The sequence below is a fragment of the Podarcis bocagei genome (genome assembly GCF_964188305.1).
Source record: "Podarcis bocagei genome assembly, chromosome: 4".
Taxonomy (NCBI): domain Eukaryota; kingdom Metazoa; phylum Chordata; class Lepidosauria; order Squamata; family Lacertidae; genus Podarcis; species Podarcis bocagei.
The window spans coordinates 8,170,394-8,189,355 of NC_138128.1; the positions used below are offsets into that span (position 1 = coordinate 8,170,394).

At 48.3% G+C, this 18,962-nt stretch overlaps 2 protein-coding genes across 4 annotated transcripts in view; one reads left to right on the plus strand and one right to left on the minus strand.

Moving 5' to 3' along the window:
- Positions 1-9,749, minus strand: part of ECE2 (endothelin converting enzyme 2) — a 49,843-nt gene extending 40,094 nt beyond the window's left edge. The window contains exons 1-2 of one of the 2 annotated variants that reach the window (XM_081190179.1): positions 9,263-9,432; positions 9,066-9,157 (exon numbers count right to left, since the gene is read on the minus strand). Coding sequence is in view for 1 of the 2 variants with exons in the window: in XM_081190178.1 (XP_081046304.1) it covers positions 9,458-9,499 (42 nt within the window). In the remaining variant the exon portion in view is untranslated. Of the gene's footprint in view, positions 1-9,065; positions 9,158-9,262; positions 9,433-9,457 lie in introns of those variants that run through there. The other variant, XM_081190178.1, reaches the window with a different exon arrangement.
- LOC308585129 (uncharacterized protein) lies at positions 9,637-18,591 on the plus strand (the record flags this gene model as incomplete). Of its 2 annotated transcripts, XM_081190719.1 has the most annotated exons (3): positions 9,637-9,963; positions 16,236-16,293; positions 17,498-18,591. In XM_081190719.1, 3 exons carry the CDS (start codon positions 9,637-9,639, stop codon positions 17,527-17,529), a joined length of 417 nt encoding a protein of 138 aa, XP_081046845.1. In that variant the 3' UTR covers positions 17,530-18,591. The 2 variants fall into 2 exon arrangements, 1 of the variants encoding a protein (XP_081046845.1); XR_014007080.1 differs by lacking the exons at positions 16,236-16,293; positions 17,498-18,591 and adding an exon at positions 10,855-14,741 and having other exon boundaries at positions 9,857-9,963.
- Positions 18,592-18,962: the final 371 nt, after the last annotated feature.

Consider the following 18,962-nt stretch of genomic DNA (forward strand, 5'->3'; position numbering starts at 1 on the left):
GACAAAGTTATTTTCTTTACACAAAACACATGTGCTTTTAAAGGTATCTAATCTTTGCCAACCATTGACGGCAGCTCAGGACAGGCATGTAGCAGAGAGCAGGGCTGTTCGGGGTGGGGGTCACTATTCAAATTAGGTAGGAAGAAAATTCAAATTCTATATTCAAAAGAAATGACCCAAAACAACACTTATCAATCTGTGCTTCCTCACACTGCATTCTCAGAATTTGCTGTTGCTAAATTTGGTCCTTCTGTTTGAGTAAGTCGCGCGTGCAGGCAGTTCCACAGCTGCTCTTCCACTTCTACGATTGCCAACTTTTGAATCTGCTCCTGAAACTGTGCATTTAATAACTGCAGGAATTAGCAGGTGATCATGTCAGAGGTTTCTAAGCTGAGGTTGGATGGCCAGATATCTGTCATGGGTGCTTTTGTTGAGATTCCTGCAATGCGGGTGGCGGCGGCGGCGGGGTTAGACCCAGGGCTATTTTTCTAGAAAAAGAGGTGCCAGAATAATTCATTATTAATGCCTCCCTTGTTCTCTTGTAATGGCAATGGCACCCACCTGAGAGGTGCCGGAACTGAGTTCCAGTGAATTCAGACTGAAAAAAGCTCTGGTCGGACCAGATGACCTTTGAGGTCCCTTCCAACTTCTATTGTTTCTATCTCTATGCCATTAAAAGTTTCCTTCGTTAGTATCTGCATCTCAGGCTGCTTCTCAAAAGAGCAGAACATCACACACACACACACACACAACCCAGGTCAGTTGGCAACCCTCTTTACTTCCATGGTGTCCATCGCTTGCAGAACCTCCCAGAATTCCTTGCACCCCAGCTGAAACAGACACGTAATTTCTCATCTCTGAAGATGATGGTCCTTTCCAGTAAATTAAAGGCCTCAGGTGTGCTGGGAGTTTTCATTTCCCCCTGCTGTGCATGTTGGCTGGCCCAGAGGGGTCGTTTGCACTCAGTCCCTGCCAAATGCACAGGTCAGCCCCAGCCTAGGTGCCAGTTTGGTGAAGAGGGAAGCCCAGCAGGGCCTCAGGAGCTGAGAGCCCTTTTATCTTCCTCAGGTTGTCATGGCTGTCTTGCTGGCTCTTTTGTCTCCCTGACAAGTGTCACACTTGCTTCCGAGAGAGAGGCTTATCCTCTATTCCAGTGTTTCCCAACCACTGTTCCGCGGGACACTAGTGTGCCGCGAGATGTTGCCTGGTGTGCCGTGAGATGTTGCCTGGAGGGAGGCGGGCGAGTTGGGCGGCGAGAGGCGGGGCGGCGGCGGCGAGGAGAGGCCGCCCAGCGCGGGGCTCTCGCCGTCTGCCTGCCTGGCTGCCTGCGAGCTTGGCAGGCAGCGCCTCCGTCCGCAGTGCCCGCCTCGCGGCTCTCATTCCCTGCCCCTGCCAAAGCTCACCCAGCCAAGCCGCGCTCTCCTTCCTGCCTCGCTTTGCTGCCTCCTCCCCCCCCCACCCCCAAAGCTTGGAGGTTCCCCGGCAAGGGGGAGGGAAAAAATTGAAACTTACACTTTCGTGCGTCCCTCCCGGCGTGACGCTGCGCGCTGACGTCACGGGGCTGTAATGGTGGTGTGCCTCAATATTTTTTTCATCAAACAAGTGTGCCTTTGCCCAAAAAAGGTTGGGAAACACTGCTCTATTCCTTGGCAACCCAAGGCTCTGTCCCCTAGCAACACCATCGCGGCTGCCGGGGCCTCCTCCTCCTCTCTCAGCACCTCTCCTCAACCCACCATGCTGGAACTTCCCATATAAGCAGAAAGGTGCCACACTAAGGTACCAGCCGAGATGGAGACAGGCAAAAGTGGCTTGAAAGGGAAAGGGACCTCAGAGGGCACAGCTGAGGGGCAGCGCAGGAAATCTGCCCTCAGCGTCGAGGACATTTTAGGTCACTCCTTGGCACTAGCTTTCCACGGGTCTCAGCCAATTTCCCCCTCAGGAGGAATATGCAGAAAAATCACCCGGTCCATGCACACCCAAGCAGTTAACCACATGCAAGCAGTGATGAGTCATGGGAAGGAGAGATTTAAAATCTCCCCTGTTTACTAATATTAATGAATACGATTAACAATTTATGTTAATTTGTACTAATATTGGGAGGGAGGGATGGCTGTCGTTCTAATTAACTACTCTTATCTCATCCTTCTTCCGAAGAAGCTTTTGTTAGTAGACGTGGAGTTGTCCCTTTTTATCCTCCCAGCCACCTAAATGAGGGAGGGAAGAATGAGACGTAAGTGTGCTCACAGGCCCTGTCCCCCCCCCAATACATTTAGGGGAAAGCGGGGCCGGGGCCGGCCCTAACATTAGGCAGAGTTGAAGGGGTCAGCATAAGTGTAGCCATGATTGTTCCTCTCACCCAGACTCTGCTTGCAAACCACAGGACCTTTTTAGCTGACACCTGTGCCTCATAGGAAAGGTTGAGCTGTTAACCTGGCTGACTTGGTGGTTGTAAAGTTCCTATTATTCTCTGAAAAGCAAAGCTTGGGAGGGAAGGGGTACAAGCAGCTTGCTTGAACCTGCTTTTAGAGGAACTAAGCCATCAAATCTTGTTGGAGACAGACCACAAAGTTCTCCTCTTGACACCCTTTGTCTATGCTTGATGCAAAAGGGTATCAAAATAGCACATCCTCCAACATTTCTTTGATGAAACTAGGGATGTCGATGTCCTATCCCATAATTATAACAAGAATAATTTATACCCCGCCCCTCTGATTGGGTTGCTCCAGCCACTCTGGGGGGCTTCTAACATATATGAAAACACAGTAACACATTAAAAAACTTCCCTATACAGGGCTGCCTTCAGATGTCTCCTAAATGTTGTATAGTTACTTATCTCCTTTGCTCAGGGGTCGGATAACTCCATACCCTCTAGTATTTCTCTGATGAAAATAGGGATGTCCTAAGGAAAAGTGGGACATTCTGGGATCAAATCAGAAACCGGTCCGGCTTCTGTAAATCCGGGGCTGTCCCTGGAAAATAGGGATACTTGGAGGGTCCAAGGAAGCTTTATATAGGACCCTCAGCCTTTCAGAATGTGAAATGTGAGCTGACGTGATCTGAGATCTTGCAGATAGGAGAAATTGACTAGCAAAGCGAGGTTTAGGAGCTTGGGGGGGTGTTCCCAAGCTGCCATCTGACACTGCCCCATGGATTTGCAGATAATAAGGGCTACGAAAACAGGACAGGCGAAAGCAAGAAAAACAACAAGTGGATCTCAAGGTATCAAATGACATGTTTTCATGAAAAACAGGCACAGGCCTATAACTGAGGACAAAATAGTAGCTCATCCAGTATCACAGTTATTCTCAAAAAAATATCAGGTGCAAGTGAATTTAAGCATTCTTAAGTTGCTGTGTTTCCTGCTTCTCTACAGAAGTTTACTTAAATCAGTGGGCACAAACCTGATGTCTGAAGTAGCAATATTCATAAACCAGTAGGGGGACATTTCTTTTTAACCAGGGCATTTGGATGCTGATCTTAAGATGGCCATAATATGAACAAATGGATTTCAGAGGGAAGCTGCCGTGTGAAACTGCTGAATTACAATTCATCAAGATGTTCAGCTTCATTCGTTTGGGTCTGAATCAAGACAACGGTTTCCTTTCCCAGCACAGATGTTCATTAACTCAGCACTGCTGCCAAGGGGATAGTTCTGTCACCTACCGCTGCTGTTGTAAAAGGGTCACTGCGCTTGTCTTGCATGCATTCTAGCCAGGAGCGGCTGCTGCAGTAGTGTCATTGCTGTGTAAGAGGATGGGATGCATCACACACCAGTAGGAATGCCACATTGCTTCCACCACCAGAGCAGTTGCAGAGCCCTGGTTTCACTGCTGTGCTGCACCAGCGAGGGGCAGTTTTGGACAGGGGTGTGGCACCATACCAGCACATTAGCTGCTTCTGAATCCAGTTATAATTGAATTGCCAGTATCAATACTTCTTCCTTTTCTCTTCCCTTGACCTCACTGCTTACAATTCACCGCCACCACAATATGCATGTATAATACGTATTTATATTTGAGGATCATGCTTCCTGCATCTGCTGAAGTGGGCTCTTGTCCACACAAAAACTTAAAGCTTGTCGCCATAACACATTTTGTTAGCATTTTAAGACTCTTTGTTGATCTTGCTGCAACAGACTAGCATGACTGGATAGTAAGAAAACTAGAGGGCTCGTAGGGAAACGAATATTCCCGGGCATCCCTAAAGGACCAGCATCAGAGAACCATCTGTTTATGCGATGAGAACAGAGACCCATGGAGGGATGTAATGGTTCTTGCAAGGAGGGCAAGAGCACCCAAGGCTGTAAGCTGGAATTCTGTCTGCTCCAGGGAAGAGAGAGGCACATTTTCCAAGTGGGGTTTGGCTAAAAAAAAAATTTGAAAAGTAGAAAAAGATCAAGGGTCTGGAAACCAAGCCTTATGAGGAACGGATGAGGCAGCTGGGATTGTTTAGCCTGGGAAACAGGTGACTGAGAGGACATATGATAGCCATCTTCAAATATTTCTAGGGTTGTCAAATAGAAAATGGAGCAAGCTCTTTTTCTCCTGCTCTGGAGGACCCTAGCCCATGGATTCAACTTACAAGAAAGGAGATTCTGACTAACCATCAGGAGGAACTTTCTGCTGGCAAGAGCTATTCGGCAGCGGAACGGACTAACTTGGGAGGTGGTGTACTCTCCTTCCTTGGAGGTTTTTAAGCAGAGGTTAGATGGCCATCTGTCAGGGATGCTTTTAGTTGAGATTCCAGCATTGTGGGGGGTTGGACTAGATGACCCTTGGGGTCCCTTCTAACTCTATAATTCTATGATTCTAGGTGCCCTATGGAGGGCAATGATGCACTGCCCCCTTGTGTCTTTAAGAAAAGGCATTGCGGCCACTGCAGTTTCTTTTAGAGCAATTAGAGCCCACTGTTTCCCAGAACAGGTTCAAGGGTCATGATACTATTCTGTATTCCAGGCTTCCTCAACCTCGGCCCTCCAGATGTTTTGAGACTACAATTTCCATCATCCCTGAACACTGGTCCTGCTAGCTAGGGATCATGGGAGTTGTAGGCCGAAAACATCTGAAGGGCTGAGGCTGAGGAGGCCTGCTGTGTTCAGAATGTTGGATTCTCTTTCATTGCAGGTTCTTAAGCAGAGGAGGGATGGCCACTTGCCATGGTTGCTTTAGCTGAGATTCCTACATTACAGGGGGTTGGATCTGATGACCCTCAGAGTCATTGCTCTGGACTGGCCTTTCTCCAAATCCAGAAACATACCCAGTACCCAGAACCAGTGACTAGGGTTGAAAAACGCAACAGTTGGGTGGGGTAGGCTCCTTTGAGGGAAGGAGAGTCTTACTCTTCCGCACTGTAAAAGTCAAATTTGGATAAAAACTGAACAGCGGCATACCACCAGCTATAGAGAGCAGTCATGCCAGGCATAGGCAAAGTCAGCCCTCCAGATGTTTTGGGACTACAACTCCCATCATCCCTAGCTAACAGGACCAGTGGTCAGGGATGATGGGAGTTGTAGTCCCAAAACATCTGGAGGGCCGAGTTTGTCTGTGCCTGAGTCATGCAGCAGGATGGAATCAAAAGAAGCTCTGAATGCTAAGGTGGTTCATGGCTGCTCATCACGGAGGTGACAACCTTCTACATTAAACCTCTTACAGTAAACCCAAAGTTCTGCAACACACACAGCTAGGTGGTTCAAGCTGCTCAGGTCAGGAGTCCATCTGCTGTTTCTTTTAACACAAAGTTCTTCTTGATTCTGTTTGGTCCCCAAATCTAGTTGGGCGTTGCTTTATTCAGGTTGCAGGTGGTGTGCAATTCTGTGCCCTGGCCCCTGGAAGAGCCGCTGGCATGTATCGAAATACCACGCCAGGCTTGGAGGGCAGCACCTGTCAGTTCAACCTGTCAGGCCTTGTTAGATTTCTTCCCTGGGGTTGACAGGCCTTGCAGAGGGTAAATGAAGCCCCAGGGGTTCAAAAAGGGCATTGGAGAGGAATAGTGCAAGGAGGAGGAGGAGGAGGAGGAGGAACTACAAGCCTCCAAAATAAAGGGGAAGAGTCACAGCTCAGTGGCAGGCATCTGCTTTGCATGCAGAAGGTCCCAAGTTCAACTTACAGCATCTCCAAGAAGGTATGAGAGAGAACTCTTCCTGAAACTATGGAGAACTGCTACCAATCAGTGTAGACAAATTGAACTGGATGCCCATCAGTATCAGTGGAATGAAGCCACTGATGCACCTTCCTTGCCAACGAAGAATCTCTGTGCTTAATGAGATGATCCCACAAGGCAATGGTTTTCCTTGTTTTTGTTTTGTTTTTACATGTTATGACTCCTAGCGAGTGATAAATGCCAATTGTATTTTGGTATTTCTTCGCTTTATTTCATTCACATCCCTAAGAATTTGGGTTGGGGGTTGATGGCAGCTTAGTAAATTCATCAAGTTTGGCGAACACTGCACCAAAATGTGAACACAGCTCTCGTCCATGTGCAGAGTTCTGGGTTTCCAAGCCTGCTGCAGCCTCAGGGATGCCGGAAAATGGAAAACATGTCTTGCTTTCCTCCTCACAGCCATGACCTTTCCATTCCAGTGCTGTTGTTTTTGTTTTTCTCTTTTTGAAAAAAGAGAGATTACATTTTCAACCCTTGTGTCCTCAGCATCCAAATGGCAAGGAGCCAAGGCCCAGGGAAGTGTCACCTTCACGTAGCACCGTGTGCAAGGCTTTGCAAAGATACAAACACCTTGCTGAATCAGGAGCCACGCTCAGTTTTCTGATGAACAAACAGTTGGCAGGCAAAGGAAAACAAGAGTCGGCGAAGGAAGGTTCCAGCGAACCGTTGGCATCTCGGCATATGCCTCGCCAATATGTTGCCAGTTGGAAATGGGCATCCCCACCCTGCCACCCACTCAACCAGCTTGAGGGATGCCCATCTCCTGGGGGGTGGAAATGAAGGATCCATTCTCCCCCTCATTCGACAAGGCTGCATCTCTCCCTCTTGCCCCTTCTCCTGTGGTTTGCATTTCTTCGACTCCTTCCTTCCCTTGCCAGTAAAAGGGCAATGAAAATTAAGCTGCTCGCTTTCCTTCCAAATTCCCACACCTGATCTCAATCTTCCCTTTTTGCGTGTTGTGTTTGCCCAACAGAACAGTTGTTCTCCAGCAGTCATCCCCCCCCACCCTCAGCAAACAGGGTTCTTTCAAGGGGAGCTTGTGCTTCCTTCAAAGCTCACCCACCAGAAGGCGAATCACGGCAGACAAGCTTCTCTAGAAACATGGCAGGTCTCCTGCGGCTGCCACCCTTCCTTTGCTGTGAGGAGCTGCAAGACAGCATAGGGCAGGGGTTGCCAATGCCCAGGCCCACAGGGATCCCCTCCCCACAGCTGAAACAGGGCTTGGAAGCATCCTGTTGTGGCCAGTAAAGAAGGGTGTGGCATGTGCTGGTTGCATGGTGTGTGCCCATGACAGTCTCACCTTTTTGCACATGTGCTAAAGGGCTCCAGAGCACTGGCAGCGCTTGGCATACGGTGTCATGCAAGACTCATAGGGCCAGGACAGTGGTGGTTGGGGCCAGTGGAAAGTGGGTGTGGCCATCCACTCTCTCATACAAACAGAGGGATAGCTCAGTCGGTAGAATGTGAGACTTAATCTCAGGGCTGTGGGTTCGAGCCCCACATTGGGCAAAAGACCCCTGCATTGCAGAGGGTTGGACTGGATTCCCTTCATGGTCCCTTCCAACTCTATAATTTCCATGATTTCTATGATTCTACACACATCCCCATTCATACACAGGAATACCCACCAATTCATATAAATGGAGACATTCACACGTAACAACGGCACATTCATTCTCACATAGAACACAAACACACACTCATCCATCCCCACTCACACCCATTCATTATCCTCTCTCCATCACACACACACACACACACACACGGAATACTTCAGGATTTCCTACAATATACAAGAGTAGTCAAAGACTCCCTTGGGAGGTGGTGGACTCTCCTTCCCTGGAGGCTTTTAAGCAGAGGTCGGATGGGGCCACCTGTCATGTATGATCCAGTTGAGATTCCTGCATTTCAGGGTGTTGGGCTTGATGACCCACGGGGTCCCTTCCATCTCTGCAATTCTATTATTCTAATGGGTGTCAAGTGAGCTCGAACACGCATTGCATTTTACATTCCTGATGCCACAAAGCTCGTTCCCTACCACCTACCCTCCTCGCACCTAATTCTCTACCACTGTACCTTCCCCATTCCCACACATCCCCGGCAAAGCACACAACAACAAAGGAGACTGTTTGTGAAGCTCCCGGCCACAAACACCAGGGCAATTTGTGCTTGGGAGGAGGACGTGCCTGCGATTAACATTTGGGCATGGGCAAGGGGGTGTGCATGGGGGAGAGCATGCTGTTTGAGATGTGGGCCATGAAATGTTGGCGAAGAGATCAAGATGCTACTTGGATGCAGAACCTGTGGTACTGAGCTGCCAGCGTTGGGGAGGGGGAATCGAAGGCTACATACAGAAACAGCATCCCAGGCACCAATCCTCTGCACACATTTTACCTGTGAGCAGAGCATGGGTGAATTTGTCAGTTTAGGTTTCTGGGGGGCTCTCTCGTTTTCCCACTCTTAAGTTCAGTTCCCCACATTCCCACATCACTCTGCGAAAGCTATTTTTTCAGCCTTCTGGAAAACCCACCAGCATCTTAATTCCAATTTCTCCTAACATGCACAAAACAATTCCTCTCCCCCCCAAAAAAAAACATAACGCACGTTATCTTCAACAATATTTGCATTCTTGCACGCGCTGCTTGGCTGGAGGGCCGCATTGCAAAATTCGGAGAAGAGCGAATTTCTAAGGGCGGCGATGATTCCGTTCTTGAATTGGCGATGTGCAAACAAGGCGGGTTCGCCTTCAGATGAGAAAACGAATCGGACCCCCTGCCTTATCCCTTCGTAGGGTTTTTCCTTCGACCAAACCTGGCAGGATCGGTAGATATTAAGTGGCAGTGCCAGGATCGGACCGGGGTGGGGACATGGGAAACAACCACTCAGCGCCCACCTCTGGCACCCACCTCCAGAATGAAAAGTGTCTCTCTGTGTGCGCCGTTACAGAAGAAGGTGATGGAGGTTTCCCTTGCTAAAAAGGTGGAGGCGGAGTGCGGGGCTGAGGGGGGAAAGTTGAGGGTGGTTCATTTCTCCATCTCTCACCCCTTCGCCCTCCCTTCCTCGCCCCCACCCACCATCACCACCGCCCTCCCGCGGGGCTTACTTGCATCTTCGCCTGGGGAGCGCAGGTGGCGAGGGGCGATTACGCGCGGGCCGGCGGCGTCGCGGGGCTTCCTGCTTGCCCCGCCCGGCCCTCCAGGAAAACAAGTCCGCCCACCCGGGAGCGGCGAGGCGAGGACCCGGCTCTCCTTTCCCCGAAAGCAGCAAAGACAAGGCGGTAGCTGTCGCCACTACTTACGTTGCTGCCAAGATCCTGGAGCGCTACGTTCATGCTGGCCATGGAGACGCGGAGGGACCCGGCGGGCGCCGCCGCCTCCTAGCGCCGGACCCAGCCACGGGCGAGCCGGCCAGGAGCTGGAATAGGAACGGCGGGGTCCTCCGCCTCGTGGGCCATGCCGAGCTGCTCCACCAGGGGGGATGCGAGCGACCGTTGGGCGGGCCGGGCCCTTCAGTCCCTCCCTGCCCAGCGCGCCACGAGGAGAGGAGACGCGCAGTGAGCGCACGCGGAGAGTTGCTATGGCGAGCCGACCATCGCAGCAGCAGCAGCCGCCGTCGGGCCCGCAGCGCAAGCAGCGCGCTCAGCTCCTCCCAGCGCAAGGCAGACGCCGGGCCTTGCAGTGCCGCCGGCGGCAGAGAAGGTCAGCGAGCGCGGGCTCTGCCGCGAGGACCGAGTGGGTGGGCGAGCGGAGTTGCTCCGGCGCGCTCCCTCATCTCTCCATCTTTACGCACGGGCACACCCAGGCGGTGAGTTGACCGCCAGGCTTCCAGAGCTCTTTTTGGGAATGAGACCGACTCCACCGCAGAGCTTTCGGAACAAACCCTTCCCCAAGTTGCTAGTCTTCATGGAAGCAAAAAACAAACAAGCAAACCCAACAACCCCAAACCAACAAGCCAAAATAGCCAACCAGCACAAAACACTTGGGATCGTTCGGGGGTGGAATGGTGAGCTCGGGTTCTAGGGATGCCCAGCTGGAAGGAACAACCCCTTGCAGGCAGCCTGGTATGGCAATTTACCTCATGTACAGCCTGAGCCTAGGAAGAGTTTCTTTTTAAGAGGGAGAAGACTTTCTGCACTTGCTCTTCGTCTAGTAGAGTAGGAGAGCTGGAATTTTTTTTCACACCTGGCAACTTATGCGCCCCTTTGGGTTCAGATAGTACAAGGGTAGATGAGTCTAAAAAGCCTGAGACACAATTTTCATGGCTCTCTAGCAGCTATAGTGGTTCATTGGTTGCCAGATGTGAAATATATTGACATTATTTTCCTACCCCACTAATCTGCTCCTGCTCCCACTCAAACATTAAAAACAGGAGCTCTCTGTTGGATTGTTTAGCTGTGATTCCTTCATTGCAGGGGTTGAACTAGATGGCCCTTTAGATTCCTTCCAGCCCTGCAATTCCATTACTGCAGCCCTGGGGTGATTTTGTGCAGGGCAGCTATGCATCGTCTTTTGTGTTTAATGTGTGTGCCACATGATGTTCATGACTGATTCTTAACAGTGTGGATCTTTACCTGCAAAATCAAGACTGAAACTCTTGGTGCCTTAAAGACCAAAGGCCCATCTAGACTGGTGTTTCTCCCCTCCCCCATCTGGGTGTTTTCTGCAACATATAATTCTGCATTTTTGGTCTCTACAGCCACAGCAGATGCTGTAACTCTCCAACAGCTTGACTTCACCCCCAATGGTGCACTCTTCCATTGTCTCTCAAGGCAGACGGATGGCAACAATTTTGCCTTAGTGCTTGGCTTATACTGGACTGGACCACACACCATTAATCTTTAGTACTTGTTCTGTGATGCTTCCCCAATGCATTATTGCTACATGGAGGGGCACTCTTGCACTACAACAAAAGCGGAACAGCAACAAACAAACCACAACCTGGAACCTTTGAGGGGTAAAAAGTTGCAGGAAGTGAACTTCTCCAAGCCTTTCTCCTCAGGTCCCAAGGATCCTCAGACTGTCATGGTGTCTCTTATCTTCTGAGGTTTTGACTAAGCCAAAGGCTTTGGGGCTTGTTGATTTAGGCTGCTTCCACCCTGCCCACCTGGTCTTTTGGAGATGCCACAGCTAGGTGGTAAATCACATCCTTTGCAAAAAGTCCCAAGTTCTCATATTTAGCAAGATTTTACAATGTCTCCAGCAGACACTATTGTACACAAGTTCCGAGTCCTTGCTAACAGCAGCTCTCCTGCTAAGGAAGTTTCTCAAACCCCTTCCTCTCATCTACCTTGCCTTTTATGGCTCCTCTGGGGAAACGCTTGCCAATTCCTCTTGGCCTTCCTGCTCTGTCTTCCTCCTTTCTCTCTTTCCTTGTCTGCTTTCCTCTGGATTTATGTCTCTGCTTCTGGGAGCCTTTCACTACCAATTCTGCCAATCTCCACTCCTTCCCCTCCAACCTTTCCCTTCCTGGGACCTCTCTCTGACACACTTAATAGTTGCCGGTTTACCCTGCTACTCTTTTTTCCAGCGTGTGGCCTTGCCACACCCCTTCTGGCACACTCCATGCACAGCTCTCAGAGTGCCTGGTACACAACTGTCCCGGTAATTCCTCTCCCAGGACTTCAGTAGGAAGCTTTGGGAGATGTGCTGATTGCAAACAAAGCAGAATGACCACCCCAAAACGTTGCAAACAGTACTGAAAGCGGGATTGTGTATAACCTTCCCAATACCATCATGTGCACAAATAGTCATGAATGCACAATATAAATGCCATATGGAGAGGCCCTGGTTGATTTTGGCAGAAGCTAGTGTGGACTAGGGACCACTCTGTCAGGTGCACAATGATCTCTTCACCATCATCTCATTCCTAGTAGTTCACTGTTTGTGTATCCTGTACCCACTTTTCCTCCTGCAAAATTAACAGCTTGCCTGGAGTCCTGGGTCAGGGATATCAAGCTTCTGAGAGGCTCAGCTAGAAGGCATTATTTTTTAAAGGATTGGGGTGCTTCTGTAATCTTTAACAGTGTACTTTTATTTTGGTTATTGGCTGTTGTTCAGATTGTATAACAGCTGCTTTGTGAAGCTACTTTCCTAAAATGCAGAATGCTAGTCTGTTCAATAAATTTAACAAACAAGGCCTAGGCAAATAAGAACGAAGTCTCTATGCATGATGCTGAAAGTTCAGCCAACCGACTTAGCCCCAGGAACGTCTCTCTAGGAGGGGCATTCCAAATGTGTGGGGTGGGACAAGTGAAAACGCCCTTTCTCCCGTCACCTCCCACCTAACCTCAGAGGTTGGGCAGACTTAAGAAATGCTTCCAAAATCTGCTCTGGTGCCCACAGGACAAGGCAAGCCTGTTGCTCAGCACCAGGGAGAGTTCCTAGTGAGCAACTTGCTTTTGACAAGGCTTGGAAATGAACTGCAGTCTTTTGAGCCTCTGCATAAGAACACAGGAAGCTGCCTTAGAGCAAATCAGACCATTGCCTTCAATGACTGGCAGAGGCTGTCCAGAGTTTCAGGCAGCAGTTTCTCCCAGCCCTACCTGAGAATGCTGGCGGTTGAACCTGGGACCTTCTGCATGCAAAGCATAGGCTGTATCACTGAGCTGCAGCCTCTGTGACAGGAGGGAGCCAGCAGGAAACCACACTGAGAAAGTTGGCACCAGCTCTTTATTAGCTTAAATAGGATCTACACAGGAGTGCCAGGCCTACTGAGCACAACAGCTCTTCTCTGGCAGGTCTTGCCCCCATGAAACACATGCAAAGACTAAAGGTCCCCACCTCCCCACAGCTGCCTAAGTCCCTGCCTCTTCAGGGTTTCCCCCAAGCAATCTGAGACTGTGCCTGAGTGAAGCCAACTTCTCCACTCTCTTCATACCTCTTCTGTTTCTGGGAGACCAGGAGGGAGGGGAGCTTGTCACCGTAGGAGGGGGAGACACCCGCGCCTCTTCACCAGCCGGATTCGTCTCTGCCTCTTGGCCTCCCTCCTCCCTGTGTCACCTTATGCCTCTGATTCTGGACTTCTCTCTGACACAGACTCCTCCCGCTAACTAAGCCCTGTTTCCTTTTCAGCTTCCGACACCTCCTCCTCCCAGTCTTCCCCCTCTGACCACTCATGATCACCTACCACCACTCCCTGGGCTCTGAGCCTTCTTCCCTTGTTCTTCCCAACATTCCTCTGCACCCAACCAGTCTGTGACACTCTGCTTCTATTCCACTTCTCCTGCACTCCATGGGCTCCTGAGTTGGATGCTTCCTACACTGTTGGGCTAGCAAGGTACTTTGGGAAGCATTTCCGAGGGAAGACACACATGTTTATCCTGGTTTGGTTTTATGGACTCTGGTGCTGTGGTATCTGATTCAGTAGGTTTCTGCCAGCCAGCCTTGGGTTCAGTGGTCCTCTGATAAGCAAGAACATAGTTTGACTCCTTAGCTGATGACACTGTATTCTCAGCTTAGTGTCCTGTTCGCTGCTGGACTTTAGGATCACGGCACTGATGATGACCAGAGAAGTCACAAGGTTATGACTTTTGGGCACGAGTGCTGCAATGGAATGTGGCTGCACTTTTTTTAAAAAAATCAAAATGGGCACAGGATTAAGTAGTTACAGGCAGCCTTGTCACACCCCGAGGGAAGGAAGGGAAAAAATTAAGTGCACATTTATTTACAAATTTATAATCTGCACTTCCATAAATATATAGCAAGGCAGAGTACCAACATACAGGAGTAATAAAATCAACGAGATGCATAAAAGCACCAACAAAACATCAATAATTCTAGCTGACAACTGTCCCCCTCTTTAAAATGGTTGTGTGACTCAGGCGGTAGCCCAGATGTAAATAATAGCTGGGAGGGAGGTTTGAGCTGCAGCATTTTTTGCCTGTCATCAGCTGGGAAGCTTGATGAGTGCCATCTGGTGGAACTGCGAGTAAACAGAAGCAGATTGTGTTGTAGAGCAGAGCATCGTTGAGGACACATAAAATAGCTGAGCCAAGAACATGGGAAAGCTTCTAGTGGAACCATACATGGCAAATAACTCCTGTGGCACCTCAAAGCCCTCCAGATTTATTGAGGCAAAAGGCTCTTGCAGACTTTTGTTGTTGTTGTTTAGTCGTTTAGTCATGTCCGACTCTTCGTGACCCCATGGACCAGAGCACGCCAGGCACTCCTGTCTCCCACTGCCTCCTGCAGCTTGATCAGAGTCATGTTGGTAGCTTCGAGAACACTGTCCAACCATCTCATCCTCTATCGTCCCCTTCTCCTTGTGCCCTCCATCTTTCCCAACATCAGGGTCTTTTCCAGGGAGTCTTCTCTTCTCATGAGGTGGCCAAAGTCTTGTAGCCTCAGCTTCAGGATCTGTCCTTCCAGTGAGCACTCAGGGCTGATTTCCTTCAGAATGGATTGGTTTGATCTTCTTGCAGTCCATGGGACTCTCAAGAGTCTCCTCCAGCACCGTAATTCAAAGCGGACTAGACAAAAGTAAATAACCACACTAGCAGAAGTCAGTGGAATGATGTCTGCTAGTGAAACAAGACTTCCCCCCTTGCCAAAACTGCTCTGGAGAGACAAGATAAGTCCCCAAACAGCATGCAGGGGGCAACATCACACATACCATCTCGGGACTATTTAATTGCTCATCGTCTAACATTGTGTATGCCATCAAATGCCAACAGTGTCCTTCAGCTCTCTATATTGGACAAACAGGCCAGACCTTACGCCAAAGAATAAACGGACATAAATCTGACATCAAGAATCACAAAACAGAGAAACCAGTAGGAGAACACTTCAATCTCCCAGGACATTCTATACAAGATCTCAAAGTAGCTGTTTTACTACAAAGGAATTTCAGAAATAGACTGGAAAGAGAAGCTGCTGAATTGCAACTCATTACCAAACTTAAAACCATGGAGAGACCTGGTCTGAACAAAGACATTGGATTCTTATCTTATTATACATGACTAAGCCATTTTTCACCTTCTCACCCCTTGCCTTTTCCTGTAAGACCTATTGCAGTCGTTAAGAGTCGTCAACAGGCTCATCTCAGCTATCTGCCAATCTCCCATTCCCACCACCCTTCTGAGTAATACCCCTCCCCACCTTCTCACTATATAGAAGGATCTGGCAACTTCTGTTTCAGTGTATCTGAAGAAGTGTGCATGCACACGAAAGCTCATACTAAGAACTAACTTAGTTGGTCTTTAAGGTGCTACTGGAAGGAATTTTTTTATTTTGACTATGGCAGACCAACACGGCTACCTATCTGTAACCAGCATGCAGGGGGAAGAAGATAGGAGATTGTTCCATCAGGCAAGCATAATGCAACCCTTAATTTTAAAGTCACAATTTTAATTTTAAAGCCACAGGACATGTCTGTAATTTTACTGCAGTTTTTGCTTTACTGCTCTCAACTCAGCTACTCATGTTATTTGAGATGAGTAAAGCAGCATATCCTCCAACATTTATCTGACAGGGAAGTCCCATTCCATAATGATAATTTTAGTATCCATACCCTACACATCTTACTGGGTTGCCCCAGCCACTCTGAGCAGCTTCCAATATATATAAAAACATAATAAAACATGAAACGTTAAAAAACACACCTTTCCTATACAGGATTTCCTTCAGACAGCTTGGGGGTTGGATAACTCCATACCCTCCAACATTTATCCAATGAAATAGGGACATCCTAAGGAAAAGCAGGACATTCTGGGATCAAATCAGAAACCAGAATTGCTTCTCTAAATCAGGGACGTCACTGGAAAATAGGGACACTTGAAGGGTTTGAAATAACAGTGGCAAATACTAAGCAGAACAACCTTATCCAGCTATTGTTATAACCTTTAATTTTTAAAAGTGTTCAGTACCTGGGGCTGTAGCAGAAGTAAGGAAGCTTTGGATGCTTAGAAGAGTTATTGAACCGAGGAAGCCTGCATTTTACCGCCTCAACATGAAATAGTGTCAAAAGACACTCCTTCTTAAATTCTTCATTCTTAGGCTGCAGTCTTAAACAGTGAGTCCTAATTTCAAACAAGCATTGATAGGGACTGAAATGTTAATGCTACTTTCATTATGTTCCAGTTAATGTGTGTTGGATCAGCAAACCAGGATCGAGTGGTGGAGAACACGACCGTGGAAGGTACTTTGAGGCAAAATGGTAGTGAAATTATAGAAGCAGGGGACTGGGGAGGTGTATGTGGAAAAGTACAGGCATTAGGCTTTAGAAATGCTTTTCTTTTTTTGCAAACCAGTTGGTAGGATGTTTATTAAATTATACACATATAATTCAGATTTTACTGAGCTACGCCATTTGGGGGGGGGGGAGGGAGAAGTTGCATATTTTAATGCTCTGCAGTATATAAAACCTTGTGCACATACAAAGGAGCATGTCAGAGAGAAAAGTCCTAGTCTAGCATTCTCACTGACATAATCACTTTTGTATGTACCACTCTGGCATGCAAAATGCCACTGCAGATGTTAGTGGGCTTCAGATGCTGCCATCACCAGTCAGCATGGTCAGTAATTAGGGGAACTAGGAGATGAAGTCTAGCAAATCTGGAGGGCCATAGGTGCACCAGCCTGGCTTTATAAATAAGCCCCTTTCCTGATAAAAATTGGCTATCAGAGCCCGTATGGAATATATTACCTCCCCCACCCCAACCAAGGCCATAGAAAGCATTCTGACTCCTGATGCTGATTATAGACCAGGGCTAGGGAACCTCTGGCCCTCCAGATGTTGCTCCATCATCCTCAGCTGGTCTGGCCAATGGGACTCAGGGCTGATGGGAGTTGTATTCCAACAATGCCTGGCCAACAGACCTGGCCTACAGGATCCTGCCTTGGAGCATTTAAAGGCACCAGGACGATTAACAATGGAGCGGTCAAGGAGAAGATGTGAATGGCCTTTGTCGGATCAAGGCCAGGAAAGTAAGCGTTTGCCAGATCTATTTCATGAGTCCATCAATACAAGCTGCCAAGGCTGGGGTGACAGCCAATTAATAAGTGCAGCAGAGCCAAACAGCCGAGCCAGCAGCAGAAAAAGAATGCCAGTGCTATGTAACAGTGTCTCGGGAAGCCAAGTCAAAAGTAAGGGCTTGCAAGGGAGGAGCTGGGGGAAACCAACCCCAGAAAGCAGGAGTTTGGGGTCAAAGAGTCATAGGATGGTGGACACAGAGGGGTTATAAAGCAGGCAGGGAGATTTGAACTTGAATATATAGAAGGTGAATCCTGGGATTCTTGGGGAGTAGCCTTGGGGAATCTGCTTTGCTTTTGCCTGCCTGAAATGTGTCCTTGAACTCTGATGCCTCTTGCGTATTTCAACCATGTCGTCGTGCACCATCCAGATTTTCCTGAAAAGTTTCTGTGGGAAGATTAAACTTGGCTGTCCAAAGTGGGAAGTTAACGCACACCAGTAGCTTCTCATGTACAATGGTTCCCAGACACTTCAATATCAATAACAGCTCTGTTTTAGGAGGAACACTCTGGGGGTCGATGCTGCCCCCGCCCCCAAAGCATCTGCCACCTGTGGCAGGTCCTGCTTTCTGGCTAACGGTAGGGCTGGCCCTGTACAGCTATAACATACAGCTCGGAACATATCCATGGCTTTGTGATAGCTGTATGCAGGGTGGGCTCACCCATGAGACAAGGTGAGGCAACTGCCTCAGGCAGCAGGATCTACAGGGGCAGCAAATCCTGTTGTCAATCTTTCTTCCCTCCCTTATTTCTGAAGTAAATCTTCTCTCACCCCTTCTTCCCTGGTGGGGAGGGGGATGCCATTTTGGGATCTGCCTCAGGTGCCAAAATGTCTTGGGCCAGTCCTGGCTGTATGCTACCTCCAGGAATCACTCTCCGGATACCAGTCACCTGTGGGCTTTCCAGGTGCACCTGGCTGCCCAGGATACTGGGATTGAGATCATCTCTGGAGTCCTTTGGCTACAATTAAACAAAGAATGGGCTTTAAAGCTGTGAGTGATTTACTGTTTCATTCATTAACAGTTTGGGGCCAGGTCACCCACGAGATCGTCTTATCCCACATGTGCCCTCTCAACTGCTTCGATTGGCGAAACTGGCACTACTATAGGTGACACATGATACCCATTCCACATTTGTAAGAACTCAGTTGTTTAGTGTGGCAGTGCCTACACCTTGGAACTCCCTGCCTATTGAGATCAAGCAGCTGCTCTTCACTGTACTTTTTTTGGCGCCTGTTGAAAACATTCTTCTTTAGACAAGTCTGTCCAGATGCTTAAAAAGTCAAGGCAGTCTTAATCTGTTTTAGTATTTTAACGTTTGTGTATTTTAAAATAGGGTTGTGAATTTTTTCTTGATTTTCTTGTATCTTTTTGTAAACCACTTTGAGAGTTTTGTTTACAAATGGTGTATAAATTTTATTAAATTAACAAACATATGTGTTTTTATACTATACACTCCCCTATGAACCTCGTTTCAAGGGCGACATATTAATGTAATGAATAAATGTTTTTATGTCAAACCTCTTGTGGGCGAATGTATACAGTATACATTTTTTATACCTACTAAATGAAAGAGTTTTTTCTTTGCACATATACATATGTTCGCAAATAGGCTGCTGTACGTCCAGGATTTCCCGGACACATAAGGGATTCGCTCTTCGAAAACAGCTCCCGGGAGGATTCCCCGAAAATCGGTTACAGTGTCCGTGAAAACCCGGGCGTATGGCAACCCATGCTTTTTTGGGGGGCGAATTTCCTAAAAATTATCTCAAAAACTTCATTTTTGAAAAATGGCAACCCTGATTATACAAAACGCACCACGTGTTTTTAAAAAAAT